At 48.8% G+C, this 16,813-nt stretch overlaps 1 protein-coding gene across 2 annotated transcripts in view; it reads right to left on the bottom strand.

Moving 5' to 3' along the window:
• LOC142576491 (sphingomyelin phosphodiesterase 4) overlaps positions 1-16,813 on the bottom strand; it is a 153,762-nt gene that overhangs the window by 62,684 nt on the left and 74,265 nt on the right. For both annotated transcript variants that reach the window (XM_075686641.1, XM_075686640.1), the window contains exons 10-11: positions 13,988-14,094; positions 966-1,089 (exon numbers count right to left, since the gene is read on the bottom strand). In XM_075686641.1, coding sequence (XP_075542756.1) covers positions 966-1,089; positions 13,988-14,094 — 231 coding nt within the window. The remainder of the gene's footprint in view (positions 1-965; positions 1,090-13,987; positions 14,095-16,813) is intronic.

The raw sequence follows: 16,813 nt of genomic DNA on the forward strand, positions 1-16,813 counted from the left end.
GCAAAGATGGCAAATCACGACTGAAAAAGCGACGACGAGTAGTTTTTAAAAGCTGTTGATATTCCTTGTCACACTTTTTATAGCGACACCACGAAGCCGATAATCTGTTTTTGTCTGCCATTCTGAAAAGTAGTTTCTTTTTATTATTAAGTCGACGTAATTGCTGATTGAACCATGGAGAAATGTTGCTTGTTTTGATGGTCATAACTGGAATGTATTTGTCAATTAAGTTTGAGAGAGTATGTTTAAAAAGGTTCCAGTTATCTTTAATGGAACGTGATAAGTGGGCGTCTAAAAAATGGTCCGTGAAATGGGATAATTCAATACATATTGCATCAAAATTGGCTCGCTTATAGCACCTTATACACTTTCCAGCAACTCTCTTTTTGTTAAGTGAACAAGTTAAGCTTCCAGTAATTATGTCACGATCAGAATGATAATGCGTGATCAGGGAAAACTTAACATCCGATAACAATTTTGCAAGGCAGATATGCAAACGGGATTGACATTTCAGAGCGTAAGAGCCAGGAAAACTTAACAGGAACATCCCAAAGAGGTTTTACTGTAACAATTATCAGCTACAGCAATGGAATCTTCTTGGCACTTGAATATTCCTATAAGTGAATCAACTGTGCTCTTATCTAACCTCTAATGCAGAGCCAGTCAAACCTTACACAAAAAAGAAAAATGTCTAATGACTGCCTTAAGAAATCTGCAACAAACAATGTGTTGCGTAATTGTGCGCAGTGTATGCAAGGTAAGTTATAACCATTCATAACCGTGTCTAAAAGCGAAAATTTGAGACTCCTATGCAGGCTGCGCCACTGATTAATGCCGAGCATTGTGCCACACCACGCTGACCGTCACCCTATGAAAACAGCTGTGAAACTCTCCTCAACAGTTGCACTGCTGCAAAAGGGGGGAGTCACGGAAGCCCATAAAAAGCAGCAGTGACTGCGTCGTACCTTGGTGACCCGGTATAGCATGTACGCACTGTGGCGGCTTGCCAGCTCCATGCGGCAGAAGCGTTGCAACAGCACGCTCAGCAGCTCCGTGTAGAAGAGCAGGTGCTCCTGCACAAATGGCTGCCTGCATCGCAAAGGGGGACGAGGTTACGACCCTTGCAGTCACAAACCTATCACTATACCATCACTGACTCACTCACTTGCCTACCAATTCACTGATGGAGTTTAATATTTCGAAGCAAGACAGAGGCTATGAAAAACACTTTACGAAAAGTTTGGGATTGCCACATTTTTCTGCTTATAAGTCGGACTAAAAATTTAAAGAGTTACACGCAGGATCTCCTGTGCGAGTTAAATGATGCGCAAGCATTTGATACTACAGTTAAACCTGGATGCAATGAACCTGTATGTAACGAAACCCTGGATTCAATGAAATATTTTCATTCCCCAACGCCACTCCCACATAAGCTTGTGTATTTCTTACCACTACATAATGAAGGGATTGTGGCAATTGACCTTGTTGCAACGAATTTTCTACATGTATCATTTATTACCGTGAGCAGTAGCTCCACAGAAAATTAGGGTAAATACACTAAAACATCGTTTCTACACACATCATATTAATGAAATTTTAAGATTTATGAATTTATTTTAAATCCCTGCCAAAATAGCTATATCTTTAATGTAAAAAACCTTCAGTACTACAAATTTCAGATTACCGAATATTTCAGAATAATGTACGTAATTTAATCCAGCAATCACCAAGGTGCTTCGGTATTACCAAGTTTCGTTCAAGTTTCAGTACCAAATCCCTGAGGCTTACATTTATCATCATTCGCAGCAGCAGCTATGCACTGGGAAACCCGTTTGAATGGGTACTGCCTCAGCAGCATCAGTATCCACGTGAGCGTCACATATGGTCGCGTACTGCGTCGTGGGCCTAGTGTAGCTATGTTGATAGCTATTGGTAGGAGCTGCAATGTTATCGGCACTGTGACTGTGTTCTGTGTTAGGTTTCCTGACAATGAGTTCTCCTGGCCCCCACATTAAAAAGAAGCAAAGCCAGTTTTCGCTCAAAGAAAAAGTGGACATTATGATGCAGCTGAATGCTGGAAAAAAGCAAGTCGACCTGTGTAGGGAGCATAATATCGCACCATCAACAATGGCAAGGATGCTCAAGGATCGGGACGGGCGGACGGACGGACGGACAGACTGACAGACAGAGACAGACAGACAAAAGAACTTTATTGAAGTCCTGAGAAGCGCCACCCTTAAAGCAGCACCACCGGATCGAGACAAGAACATAAAATTACATCGAGAGTAACAGCTAGCTCCCTCAAGAAAACACTTGCCGCTCGGCAACTACCAGAACGTTAATGAAACTGTCCTCATGTGGTTTAAGGATGCCAGACAACACAATGTGCCCTTGTCAGGCCCTATTATTCAAGAAAAGATGCGACAGTTCGCGGTCGCCACGGACATCTCCAGTTTCGACACAAGCGCCGGATGGCTTTATTGTTTCCGGCAAGGGAATGCCATTGCGTGGCAGGTTGCTTGTGGCAAAGAAAAGGCAGCAAATGCCGAGAGTGCAGTTGCCTGGCGGAACGAGTGTTTTCAAGAGATCGAGTCTTTCTCTGAAGACGTTTTCTACTCTGACGAAACGGCATGCTAATGATATCTTGCTTCCTCACTACGATGTGCCCCTCGTTTGTGATGCATTGACCGGACGTCCTTGTCAGTTCTTCGCCCATACCACTGGGCCGTGTTTGATTCTCTGCATTCTTTGGCTCATCCTGGCATTCGTGCAACACAGCAACTCATCACTTCTCGTTATGTGCGACCCAGTATCAACGTAGATGTTCGTCGGTGGTCACGCGCGTGCCTCAACTGCCAAAAGTCTAAAATGCATTGCCACACTGCGACTCCTCTTGGCACATTCCCATCCCCTAAGCCCTCAGCAGCCATCTGCATGTCGATATTGTTGGCCCTCTTCCTCCCTGCAAGAACCATCGTTACCTGTTAACCTGCACTGACAGGTTCACCGGATGGCCTGAAGTGATGCCCCTCCTGAACATAACGGCGGAGTCGATAGCTCGAGCACTCATCACACTCTGGATTAGTCGCTACAGTGTCCCTTCCACCATTACGACTGACCGTGGTCATCAATTCGACTCAACACTGTTCGCCAATTTATCTCGGCTACTCAGCGTCAATCACATCAAGACTACCTCTTACCAAAACCCGATAACCAATGGGATCATCGAAAGTTTTCGCTGCCCATGGAAGGTTTCACTCATGGCTTCGGCTTTTCCTTCATCATGGATCGAGCACCTTCCTTTCGTTATGCTTGACATCCGCACCACTCTTCGCACTGACTCTTCTTAGAAACCAGCATCGCCGAGCTTACGTTTGCACTATTCTACAAGTTCCTGACGAATTCTTCCACGACTCGCCCACCGTACCTGCTGATGCTTCCGACTATGCCCATTTTCCACGCAGTGCTATGCGTACTGTTGTACTAGAGTGACGTATGGAGTGACGTATGGAATGCGTACTGGAGTGATGCAGGCAGCACTTGTTCACAGATGGCCCTTCCTCGTGCGACGACCTTACTGCTGGTTTGGCTACCATCTCCGACCAGTCAGCATTGCTTGCTAAAATGAAAGCGTTCATTCAGGAGGAAGTTGCACGCCAGCTCTCCTTGATGTCCTTCGCTCAGCTGCTACATTTCCAACAGCCTGCATTGAATTTTATGCCTCCGCTCGGTTGCATGACTGAGCAGGAAATCGTTGAGGTCTTGCCATACCAGAGCCAACATCTTCTTGAGGCTGCACCACTAAGCTACGCTGATGTTGTTACGCCACCCCAACAGGTCCCGGTGGCTGCACCACTCAGCTACGCTGAAGTCGTCGCGAGGACCCAGCCACTCTCTTCAAGTGTGGCTCTCCATTCTGCCGACGTCGTATCTAGATCCCGACTGCTTACCACCGTGCAGCCATGTCAGCAGCTGCCTCATGCAACGCGTCCTGTGACATGGGTGGGGCTGCCCCGGCGAGCCGATGGCGTACTCTTGACAAACAGCCATTATGCTTTATGTGCGGCTACACCGGTCACATCGCACGTTTTTGTAATCGTGTGCAGCCGCCTAGCACCGCACCAACCGTGACAAGTCAGTCCAACTGTCCATATTACGGCCCCCTCTAGGCTATGTCGCCGACCTTGCACCCAACCACAACTACCCGCCATTCACATTCTCCAGGCCATCACTCACTGTCGTCGATGCAACCTCGCCCCATAACTCGGGATGAGGAAGGCTAATTGTCGCAGTCAAAAAGGCAAGGGCTGCGACAACATCGAAATGTGAAAGTCCTCACCGCAGTCCCTCGAATGTAATCGAAGTGTTTGTTGATGGTGTTCGCGCATCTGCACACGTGGACACTGGAGCTGCCGTGTGTGTTATGAACGCTAAGCTTTGCTGCTTACTTCGGAAAGTCATGATGCCCCTTTCTGGACTGTCCCTCCACACAGCCAGTACTCAGCATGTTGACCCCTTGACGGCTTGCACTGCTCATGTAGTCATTGCCAATGTTCTATACACCGTAGAATTCACCATCCTTTCCTCGTTCTTTCATGATGTTATCCTCTGCTGGGATATTCTCTCAACCACAATGCCGTTATTCCTTGCGCACGGGCCAAAACAGAACTCGTGCCACTGTTAAATATGCCGCTCACTGACAATTCTTCACTTTCGAGAAAAATACTTGTCCAAGCCAACACTCGCATTCCTCCAAACACCTCAACGGTTGTGCCTACGTCCTGCAGTGGAATCTCAGATAATGTGGCACTACTGTCTCCACCTGACCGCTCTCTCGCTTGAAAAGGTCTGCTGCTGCCTTTTGCGACAGTGGACATCACACAGGGCTACAGCACCATTTTCGTTTGCAACCCGTTCCCATACCCTGTGTTGCTGCTCCGAGGGGAATGTCTTGGCAATATAGAAGCGATCAAAGACGTTCAAGTTATGGACATGCCCTATGACAATTACTGTGCTGGTTACAGGGCGCTCAGAGCTGTTTCTGTGTGTGACCTATCGCCCAGTGATGTCTTCGGTTCTTCTATTGCCAATGCCTTTACACCAGTCCAGCGGCCTCAGCTCTTGTGCTGCCACTCAGAGAACCGCACAATACTGCCACCACTGGCTTCTCACCCTTTTTCTTATTGTACAGCCGGCACCTGTCGCACACAATCGACACAATCCTTCTTTACAAGCTGGACGCATCTGAGTGTGCGCCTATTTCTGCCACAGTCAGACATGCCGAAGAGTGTCGTGATCTTGTGCTGGCCTTTACATAAAATGACCAAGAGCACCAGAAGAGCGCTCGTGGTGACACCTCTTCTGTATCCACGTTCCACCCCGGAGCACTTGTGTGGCTCCGGTCCCTTCCACTGCACCTGGTTGCACTCGTCGAAACTACTGCTCAAGTATGGAGGACCCCCTCTACTGCGTCATCAAACACGCACCTCTGGTCAACTACTTGATCGAGCCCATTGAACAGTATTCAGACATGCGCCGTCATGAACGAGACATTTTCAACGTCAACCACCTCAAGACCTACTATGACTCACTCACAGTGACAAGACAAGCTGTCAGGTTACCGGGTGGCTCCCTTTTCGTTTTCGGGGGTAACTGTATAGAAGGTTTGGAACAATACGAAGGGTCGTCCTCTCCAGCACTTTCTAGTGGGTCGCCCTCTTCAGCGCTTTTGTTTGTGAATGCCGCTCGTGCTGAGAGTCCGTGCCCTGCACTAATGGTTGGTCCTATACGCTGGTGAATAATAAACGACTCTGCAAAATAAATAAATTGCCAATTTTGCCTTGAGATGTGGCTTCACGGCAGTGTGGTGTGCGCTGCTGTGAAGCTGTGCCAGTTGCGGTTAGGTAGATGCCGCTTTAGCAGCTGCAGACCATGAATGACACGTTTTTAAGGCGCGCTTATAGTCTGATGTTCTCCACCCGTGGGCCAGTGTTGCTTGACGCCAATCACACTACACCACTTGCGCTGCGCCAACCAAAATGCCATCCCTGCTATATTTCAATGTGTGCGCCATCGGCTGCTCTTTTCAGAGCATATGAAGACCTATCCCCCATCCACACACCGCTTTGAATTGCTGTCTGAGACCGTCAGTGGTGTAGGCACCTTTTTTCTTCGCACAATGCATTGTGGATCAGTGCAATTGGTGCAACCAACGCGCGGGAGGAGCAAGAGCCATCTCGACGTCGGGCACGTCGGAGCGCATTGGCCATGCCTGGTTAAGCTGGCTGCACCAGTGCATCGAACTATAGAAGACTATGTTCTCGCCAACGTGAGGTAGCGCTTGTGTGTGTGCTTATGCTATGTTAACTACATACGCGACTCCACTGCTAATCAGCATACTGTATGCTTCACTATTATGAACTCTGCATAGGCCGCTGTGACTCCATTTGGACGGAAGAGCTGGTTCTCACGTAGTCTAGCTCCTTCACAGCACCTAGGTGTAGTCTGCACACTTCTCTCTCGCAATGCAAACATGTGCAGAAGTGTCAAGCAAAGATGGCGAAGTCCTCCATGTCTGCACCCTAGACAAAATGGAACTATGTGAGAGCGATTGTGAACGTGGTACCAACAAACTAGAATTCAAATCACGCTGTGCTCAACAGCCATTCTTTCCAGCGCAGTAGAAGTTGAACATTATGAGCAAAACATAAGAGAAGGGAAAACAGAGCCACTGGACAAAGATACGAAGTGGAAGAGTCCTGCATTTGCGAATGGACACTGTTTTTGCAAAATTGTGTGTTGTACACAGTTAGTTTTGCAAGTTATACACACAAATGTTTTATGTTATTTTTTTCGAGCTGCTGCAATTGTGGGTGCGGATTATATGTGGTAGTGGCTTACACGTGGAAAATACGGTATTTGTGACTCTCTGGACTTCATTAAAGGGACACTAAAGGTTACTATTAAGTCAACGTGGACTGTTGAAATACCATCACAGAAACCTCGAAACGCTTGTTTCGTACCAAGGAGAGACTTATTTTAAGAGAAAATGCGTTCTGAAGCGTCCGCGTACCTCTAGCGCAGTTCAAGTCGCCCGCCCTCCGATCGAGGAGTACTGACATCATGGTCTCATAGTGACGTTGCGCCATCGGTGAGTAGAACGGCGTCCGCAGACGGCGCTACGACTTTTCTGCGCAAAACGCGAACGCGCGGCCAGAAACAGAGCCAAGACAGAGCCGACAGCAGAGCGAAAGCGGGAGTATGGTGGCTAGCGGAAGGAGAAACGAACTACGTCCCACATTACGTCCCACGGCACACAGAGAGTCCGTTTTCGTTAAACTATAGGCTGCGGCGAGCTCGCAGCGTGGTCGGCGTGGTCTATGAGAAGCGACGAGCCTTTTCGCACTCGCAACAGGGCATATAAATGTGCGAATCGACGCAAAACTCGGCCTAGAAACGTGCTTCGCCACAGCCAGGGCTCAATACGACCCAAGCTGGCACGACCCAGATGTAGTTTCCCGCACCGCCACCAGGCGCCGCTACTATACTTCAAACTCCAGCGCAAGACGCCCATAAGCTGGTACTTCATTCTATGACGCTAACTTCGACGCTCGTCGCAATGGACCCTGACGCCGACAGATTGGCTCGCGATGGTGGGCTCAACTTCAGCGATTTGAGCACCGACGAGCGCGACGTGCTGCTGAGGGCTCGCACTGCCGGCGTCGTTGCGTACTACGACGGCGGCCTCGACACCGGCTCTCCGGAGTGGGAAAGCAACGAGGGCTTCCCACGACATCACATGGACGTGGCATTCTCGCTGCTTGTTCCAAATGAAAGTTTCGCGAGCCAGCAGAACCCTCACAGCACGACGCGATAACGAAACTACTGAAACTCCAAAGCGTGCGCGGCGCAGAGTCGAGCGCGCAGAGTCGAGCGAAAACGAAACCTTTCGAACACCCATATTACTGAAGGGTAACGTCAAAATGTTATTTTTTCTTAGAATCGAATAGACGTAGACAAGTAGCATTTTTTTCCGTCTTATAATCGAATGAAATGATATTTTTAATACGAGTAGTTGAGTGTTAGTAACACAAATTATGAGGAGTCCTTTCGTCATCGGGCTAGTACCGGAATGTCGCTGGGGGGTCTCAAATCGTGTCATGCATTTACCTCAATTTCTCGGTTACTAAAGCTCTGTTCGCGATTATATTGACGCCTTAGACGTTCTAGAACATTGCTCTACCACTTTAACTTGAGTTTCTGGTAACCTTTAGTGTCCCTTTAACCCTTTGAGGGTCAAAGATGTGAATATATGGCACCACGAAGAAGTCCCAAATGGTCGATGTCACGTATTTGCAGTGCAGTCTGTATGTTGGAAACACGGGCCAATTTTTCAACTTTTTGTTGCCCAGCAAGTGCTGCCACTCTGTGTGGACACAATGAGCTTCTTGTGCACTCTGCAGTCTCTTGCTTTACATTCCACAAATTTACGCTGGCATTTCACCAACTGCTGGCTCACCTACAATTGCACAGCGGTTAGTTTCAGTTTCGTATTGTGGGAAGTTTCCGTTTGTTGCACTCGTAAAAACTGCTGTCTATCTGGTTTCAAATCTCTCAAAGGATCACCACTAGATGCTCGTTCAGTTATTGATCACAGGGGTACAATTACATCTGTTCACAGGTGGGCTCTGGTACATACAGTCGAATCTTGATAATTAGAACTCGAAGGGGCCCAAAAGTTTGTTTGAATTAAAAGAAGTTTGAATTAAAGGAAGATAACTGAATAGAGGACTTGCCTGCAGTGGGGCATGTTCACTGAGCTAACACACGAGTGGGAAGTTGCAGAAGATTTATTCACACACACTAATAAATTACAGTGAACGCCTGATTTTTCGGACTCCCTAGGGGCCGCGAAAATGTTAGAAAAATCAAGCGGTCCGAAAGAATGAATACACGCCTTTTACTGCCCCCAAGGGCCCAATCGCCACAGGAATGTCCAAAATAGCTTTAAAGACCTGCCAGTACACTTATTGGGCATATCGGTGCTCATACTGTGATAGGAGATGGCGGGTGCACGCGTGTATGATTAAAGGAAACCCACGATATCCCATGACAATTGTCCCTCCTAACTTTTGTTATGCTTCACTGCGTCACACAGTTGGACTGGGGCAAAGCCAATTTTCGGGAACCAGCATTACGCAACGCGCCATGCTTTCCACGCTCCAAGCCAATGGTGAGGATTACAAAGGCAGAGTCGGCGCAGCTGCTAACAGCAGCGAATTTTTTCAATGATGCACATGGCACCAAGCTGCGGGAAGCTTGTTAGGGAAGGTCAAAGTAACTAGGCCTAGAGTTCCTGCGTTGTGGCTACGGCTGCCAGCAGATCTGCGTGCAAGAGCATCGGCTCGAGGCAGCATGATAATCAAAATGGCGGTGGCTTCGATTAATGCAGTTTCGGGCCTGTGGTCATGGCAAAAAGTCAGGAAAATCGGACAGCAAAGGTTCTTTTGCATTCGAAATTTCAGACGTTCTCATACATTGACTCTATAGGGTACATGGTGGTGACGGGAAGGCGTCCCAAATTACAGGGCATGTCCGAAAAACGGGGGGTCCGGAAGACCAGTCGCTGACTGTACAGGACACTCGTCAATAACAGAAGAAATCGGTGATGCGTACTTACACACGCCTGTGCATAAACTTCCACCATGGTTCTTTTTTTTCTTTGCGCACCGCGTTGAGGGGTCTCTCCTAAGCTCATCCTTTATGGCGTGGTGTCACAAAAGTGCGCATAATCAGAGTGCGTGCCACATATCACCCAAATCAACCGCCTCGACCCCGCGGCAGCTTCGAGAGAGGGAGAGAGCGCATACGCCACAGACAGCCGATGCGATCAACGGCAACTAAAAACTTCTACAAGATACTCGAAGAGAGAGGGTGCGCACCGAAACACCCTCTCAGACCTTGACACACTGCGAGCATAGCGAGAGGGGAGAGCGACAGCCCGAGCATGCACCAACGGATGAGTCCCTCAAAGAGATGTCTGTGGCCGTGGCCGAAAACTCGAGAAATGTTTAGAAGATTCCCAGGCTTTCTTTGTTCATGCTACAGGAGAACGAAAGTTCGAAAGTCAGGAAGTTTAAGAAACGCTGGCAGAGGCGATAAAAGCGCCTTGCTGGAATTGGAGGGGGGGGGATCAAACTACGCTGGTGAAGAGATGTGACGCATAGACCAACCGTCTGCAGAAGGGGACTCTCTGACATACTGGCCAACGAGTTTCTCGAGCGTCTGCATTTCCGGAAGAAGTTCCTTCTTCGAGACTTGCTTCGAGCTACACCGAGGACATCTGGCTCAAGACAAACACAGGTGAATACCAGTGGACACTTGGTGCTCCTATTCATTCTGCACTGTACATGTTGAACTCTTAGTGCTTGTCGTTAATTATTTTCTAGAGTTTTGTTAATACCCATCTGAATTGCATTGCGATGTGCCTAGCTAAAGTGTGCATGTACAAATGTAACTGCCTTATTTGAAGAATATACAGTCGCCGACCGATTTTCCGGACTCCAAAATTCGGACATGCCCGATTATTCGGTCAGCTTCGCGGCACCGCCATTCTCCCCATAGACCATAATGTATAACAACTGCCGAAAGTTCGGACACCTTGCAACCTCTCGTCTGATTTTTTGGACACTCCTCTAGCTAACTCGGTCGAGAGCACCATGCACCGACTCTGACCGGTGCATGGTTCGACTTGCTGAACGCCATTTTTATTTTGAACGGAGCTTCCTTGCTGCCCCACGAAGTGGCGCTACTAGAAATCCCCGCTCATCATCATCGTTTCTGCCTGGTTAGATAGAGCGGCTCTGCAGCAGTTCCGGTTTCAGCTTAGTAAGCCATGTCAAGACAATCCAGCAGCTGATTTGTTTCCTCGCGCAAGACGCTGCGAGCAGGCCGCGTTTTTCGTTTGTGCGACTGGTGTCGGCGCGGTGGTGTTTGCTTTGTGTGCTGTGTCGAGGTTTCGGTGATCCAACGCGGCATACGTAAACATCGCGTCAAGGGTCTAATGGCGCTGACAGTGCCCGCGCAGACTGCGCTGGGGAATGCCGGCAAGCGGGTGCCGGGAGGCCTAAGATTTGTCGCCTTCCGATGTGCTCCCTACTGACGCGGAAAATGTTCTGCCGAGACCTGCGCAGTGGTGGCATTGCGATTCCGGACACCGTCTCATTTGACAGTTTCATAGGTGCTGACACTGCTGTATTGACATGCGCAGAACTCGACGACGGCAAGATCATTCGTTAGGTTTCTGCTGCACCGCCGGACGATGACTCCGAGTCGGAAGATGACGCACCATGTGCTACGCTGCCGTCGCATGCGGAGCGTGTACAAGCAGTGACTGTGCTTTCAGCCGCCAACAGTGACCGTACGACCCTCTCCGAGATTCAGGCTTATCTGATTGCGCGTAAACGGAACAGCGTGCAACGGCGCATTCACGATTTCTTCCAAGGCTACTGCCGAGCCCGAATAAGTGCGTGGAAATAAAGGATTTCATTTTTTTTTCTTAATCTGCTTTTTCGGACACCTGTTTATTCGGACATTTTCGCAGTCCCCGTGAGGTCCGAATAAACGGTCGGCGACTGTATTTTGTTGAGTTTTGACAACTCTGGGCTCTGACTGTCTTTGGACCACAACCGGCGTTCGCTGGCGCACCAGAAGATCTCTTATTAATTGTCCGTGCTTCCGTGGGGTTATTTTCAGAGGCTGATAAGTCAGCTTTAGAATTTGGCCCGGCATTGGCACCTCGTTCACAGGGTGTATAACACAGGGTCAGAGGAATGCTGGTCGGAGACACCGCCGCGTGATTTGGCACGCTGCTGAGGATTGTCGGAGTGCAGTATGTTGTAATTGACTGTTGCAAATGCTTGCACATTCGAATGACCGGGCATTTTCACCCACTTAAATACACATAACTTTGACGGAACCACAGCGTTAGTTTGAATAAAACAAAAGTTCGAATTAAGGTGTTTGAATTAACGAGATTCGACTGTACAAACGATACTGCCATGCCTGTATTTCTTTTCTTGAGACTTGCAAAAACTGATCGCCCCTCATTGGCTATGGGACAAAGTATTACTACAAATTTCTGACTTGTTTGGTTTTTCTGACAGGCGAACAACCAAACAGTTTTCTTGCGTGGATTTGCACGCCCGGATTGATTACGCTACGGGCGTGCGGGCTGTTTGCTCTGTTGAAAGTGAGTCGAGCGGTGATTCCTCCGATGCGGAGCATACCCAAGTGCCGAACGGAATACAGTGAAACCTCAATACCGAACACTTTCTATATCACCTGGAAAATCGCATGCATCTTAAATTTTGTATTTTGATCGGGGTCGGAGGTAAAATATATATATTGTACTCCACCACTCCAGACTATGTGCACTCTGTTGGCAGGCAGTGAGCTTTTCCACAACACCCTCGCAAATAGTCGTGGCGCGCGATGGGCGTTCCCGACTGCTGCAATTGCGCCAAGCGCGCCATTTGAACCTAGCAGCATACACACGCGGTCACTTGGCTAGTTCGACAACATCAACAACGCATTGCATTTGTCACACTGACTCTTCCTCGGTGCCGCGCTCTGCGCCTGCCGCATCTCGCGAGGACTGGTGGTTTGCATCCACAAAGACGCACGGCAGCGCGCGCTCACTGGGGTCGCTCATAGACGCCTTGGCAGAAGCCACTTAATACTTTGTTACTGACAGGTTTCAAAATACTTCGATTGACAGACTTGGAGATTGCAGCAGAAGTAGCAGCCAAACGAAGACGCGGCTGAGGTTGATCCCGCAAGCGCTGATGTTGCCCCGCTCCCGACTTCGAATGAGGCTGTAACTGCTTTGGCCCTTCTTTGCCGCTACTGCGGCACAATAGAAGGCACCGGCCTATCGCTTGTAGATCATTAAGACTATGTTGAGGACTCCGTGTTTAAGCACGCGGCTGCCAATAAGAAGCAGGCTACACTGCAGCAGTACTTTCAGCCAAATAAATAAATACTTTGTGTGAAGCTACAAGTGCGCTTTACCTGCGCCATGATATGGGCGCGATCGGGGATCGTATGTTCGGAGTGCACGTTTAGTTGTGCTGCACGCATTTAGACTAAGCCGCCCGGACTTCGCTCGGCCTACGCCAATTGCGCGCAGCGCAAACGAACGCGCACTCCATACAACGATCCCCGATCGTGCCCGTGGTTCATTGATATGTAGAAATTTTTTTATGCGTCTTTTATGCGATCTTATATATCTACTTCTGGCTATGTCTAACTATTTCTCCATCACCGCACTGTTCGATATATCGAGGTTAGACTGCATATCTATTTCAGTGCATCTACTTTTTTATTCAAGCATGTATGCTAGCCAGTCCGCATTCATGAATAAACAATGCACTCTACCAATCGAAAATATACTGCTGTCACTTGGTCATTCTAAAAAAGTTGTACATTTTTTTCGAAATAGGTCAGTATAAACATTTTCAATTTGCAATAAAAAAAATTTGCAAATTGCAAAAAACATGCAACTAAAAAAATAACCCTGGTGGATCACATTTCGGAAAACAAATTGACCCTCAAAGGGTTAACATGCCTAAGACGCATACTATTAAGACAGGAAGGCAGGCTGTATGCCGGCATGGGCTTGCAGCCCTTTCGCCAGCACAGCTGAAGAGTCAAAGGCAAGAAAGGGCGAGTGATAAAGGATGACTGCTGGACTAGTTTGGTGGTAATTTCGTGCTCTTCATCCGTTCTTCACAGTGTGTTCGTGCTTCCACTGGTTTGGTAATATGCCTGCAAGCGTACCAAAGCCATGGTACACAAGCATCCTTTTCTTTTTGCTCTCTCCGAATCAAAATGCTGCCACCAGAGCGGGGAACCGACTTTGCAGCAAAGCGCCACAGCCGCTGAACCACAATGGTGGATGGGCAATTCGAAAGCTTTTCGTACTGACCAGTGGGCTTCGACGCCCTGGCCGTGCGACTTCTGCCGGTCACCAAGCTTGTTGTGTGAGGAGGCGTACCTCCAGGGTTGGATGAAACTCAGCCATGTCTCCAGGGGCTGCAAACATGTAGAAAAAAATTAGGAATGTTACGGAGGCACGAGAAAGGCCAGAGCAGTACAAGTGTTGTTTCAAGATAGCTGAGCAATGATGAAAGCCTCCCTCCATCTCGATCAGTTAGGCCATAATCAACCATGAAAGAAAACATGACATCCTGCGATAATCTAAACTGATCACATAGGAGCCAACGAAGAACACGGGCATCATAGTGAGGGGCATGTTCCACGCTCCGAGGCTAGACGCTTATGTAGTCTTATTGAGTAGTGACAGTTGCACCAATTAATGCGATGAGTGAGCTTTAGCTTACCCATACCCGAGTGTTCCACTGACGGAATAATGAAGTACAGTTCAAGCTCATTCATTGGATCCACATACAACGTGCTTTCAGATATAACAAACCATACTTATTATTTACCGTATTTACTCGAATTTAACGCACACTTTTTTTCCGATAAAATGGGCCCAAAAATTGCGTGCGTGTTAGAATCAAGTACAGTAAAAGCTCGTTAATTCGAACTTCAGTAATTCGAATTTCGGGCTAATTCGAACTGTACTACTTGGTCCGGCCTAGCTCCATAGAAGTCCATGTATAAAAAAGCCTGTTAATTCGAACGTGAGTTGGTTTTGCCACGGTTAATTCGAACTACGCGCCGCCGCGCCGGGGCGGCGTGCCGCCTGGCACATGGCCAGAGCAGGCCTTGTCGCGAGGCTGCAGCGGCTGAGTTGCCTCCAAAATGGGGAGAAAAGGAAAAAGCGGGTAAAACCGGTGCCAGCACCCGGCGCAGAGGCTGGAGGGCAAGGGGTGACAGCTGTGGCAACAGCTACGCCCTCTCTCTACCTCCGAGAACTGCGGTTTCCGGTTTTGAGCCGCCGATCTCAGAGGCCTAAGAATCTTGTCGTATAGCTGCAGTTGTTAACCGATGGATGGCGCAACCAGCACAAAAAATACAGCGAATCCAGTACATCGCAGCGCCGCTAGCGCTCGAGAATTGAACGAATAGGAGGAGCCTTCGTCAACGTCTTTGTCCTGAACTCGCGGTGGTCTCGGCCGCTTTCGGCAGCCTCGAGTTTTCTGGTTTTCGGCGCGCTTACGACCTTTGTTGTGCGGATCGCTTGAAAAGTTAGGCCTCGGTGGTGTGCTTCGCCGTGCTGACGTGCGGTTTCAGAATGGCGTGCGCCCGCGGTAAATACTACTGCGCCAAAACACTGAAGGATAAATGTGACATCTTACGGGAAGTGGACGCCGGAGTCTTGTCGAAACAAGAAATCGCCAAGAAGCATGGGATACCGAAGAGCACGCTGTCCACTTATATAAAAAATAAGAGGGCGATTGAAGACGCCTTAGAGGCAGAAGTTGCCAGGGAAAGGAAGAGGATGCGGCTGGCAAAGTACCCCGACCTCGAAAAAGCGCTTCTCCTCTGGATTAAGGAGATGCGTGCTCAGGACATACCGCTGAGTGGCCCCGTCATATTGGCGAAGGCAGCGGACTTCGCCCTGCGGCTGGGCTACGACGACTTCGCAGCTTCAGATGGGTGGCTGCACCGCTTCCGTGAAAGGTACGACCTTGTGTTTCATGCGGTGTCAGGGGAGATGAAGGCTGTTAACTTGGAAACATGTGAAAGCTGGCGCTCCGAGGTCCTACAAGGCTACCTACGGAAGTACTCTCCGCAGGACATTTTTAATGCTGATGAGACAGGCTTATTTTTCAAGTTACTGCCCGCCAAAACGATCACGTACAAAGATGACAAGTGTACGGGGGGTAAACGAAGCAAAGAGCGAGTAACGGTGATGGTTGCGGCAAATATGACCGGAAGTGAAAAGCTACCGCTGTTCGTGGTAGGAAAGTTGAGCAATCCTCGCTGCTTCAAGAACATCAGGTCCCTCCCAACAGACTACGCGGCAAACAGGAAGGCTTGGATGATTGGAGAGTTGTTTAAGCAGTGGCTCATGAAGGTAGACAAGAAGTTCGAGCGCTGTGGCCGCAAAATCCTTCTTCTTGTCGATAACTGCTCTGCGCACAAGATTGAAGTTCAAACGAATGCCGTTGAGTTGGCCTTTCTTCCAGCCAACACAACGGCAGTGCTGCAGCCCATGGACCAGGGCATTATAAAAAATTTGAAGACATTTTATCAGCGCCACATACTAGAAAGAGTTATTCTATGCCAGAATTACGAAGTGACGCTTTTGAGTGCACTGCATATGCTTGTGCGTGCTTGGGAACAAGTGACAGGGGCTACAATAGCCAATTGCTATCGCCACTGTGGCTTCACCACGCAAGGCGAGCACGTGGACGAGCCACCTGCGCACGGAGACTGCGTCACTAGCGTCACCGCTCCCATGTCGGACGTTCTGAAAGACGTTTCCTTTGCCGACTACGTAGACGTGGATGCGAGCGCAGTTGTCTGTGGTGTGACTACAGACGAGGACATCATTTCCCAAGTTAAAAACATAGAGCCTGTCGCTGCCAGTGACGACGACGAGGAAGACGACGAGGCACCGGTGCGGCCCTCCGCTGCGGAAGTCATGGCCGGACTTAATGCCGCCCGCCTGTTCTTCAGTTTTGAAGAAAGCGAAGAGGAAGCCTTCCGCAACATTCGCTCTTTAGAGCAGAAAGTGCTTGCTGTTGCCTTCAAAGAAAAAAAGCAGACCACAATTACAGATTTTTTCAAACATTAAATTGAACTGGCGCCATGCCCTGCTGCTTCCTGGTCGCGGTGT

This window comes from Dermacentor variabilis, chromosome 3 (assembly GCF_050947875.1).
Source record: "Dermacentor variabilis isolate Ectoservices chromosome 3, ASM5094787v1, whole genome shotgun sequence".
Taxonomy (NCBI): Eukaryota; Metazoa; Arthropoda; class Arachnida; order Ixodida; family Ixodidae; genus Dermacentor; species Dermacentor variabilis.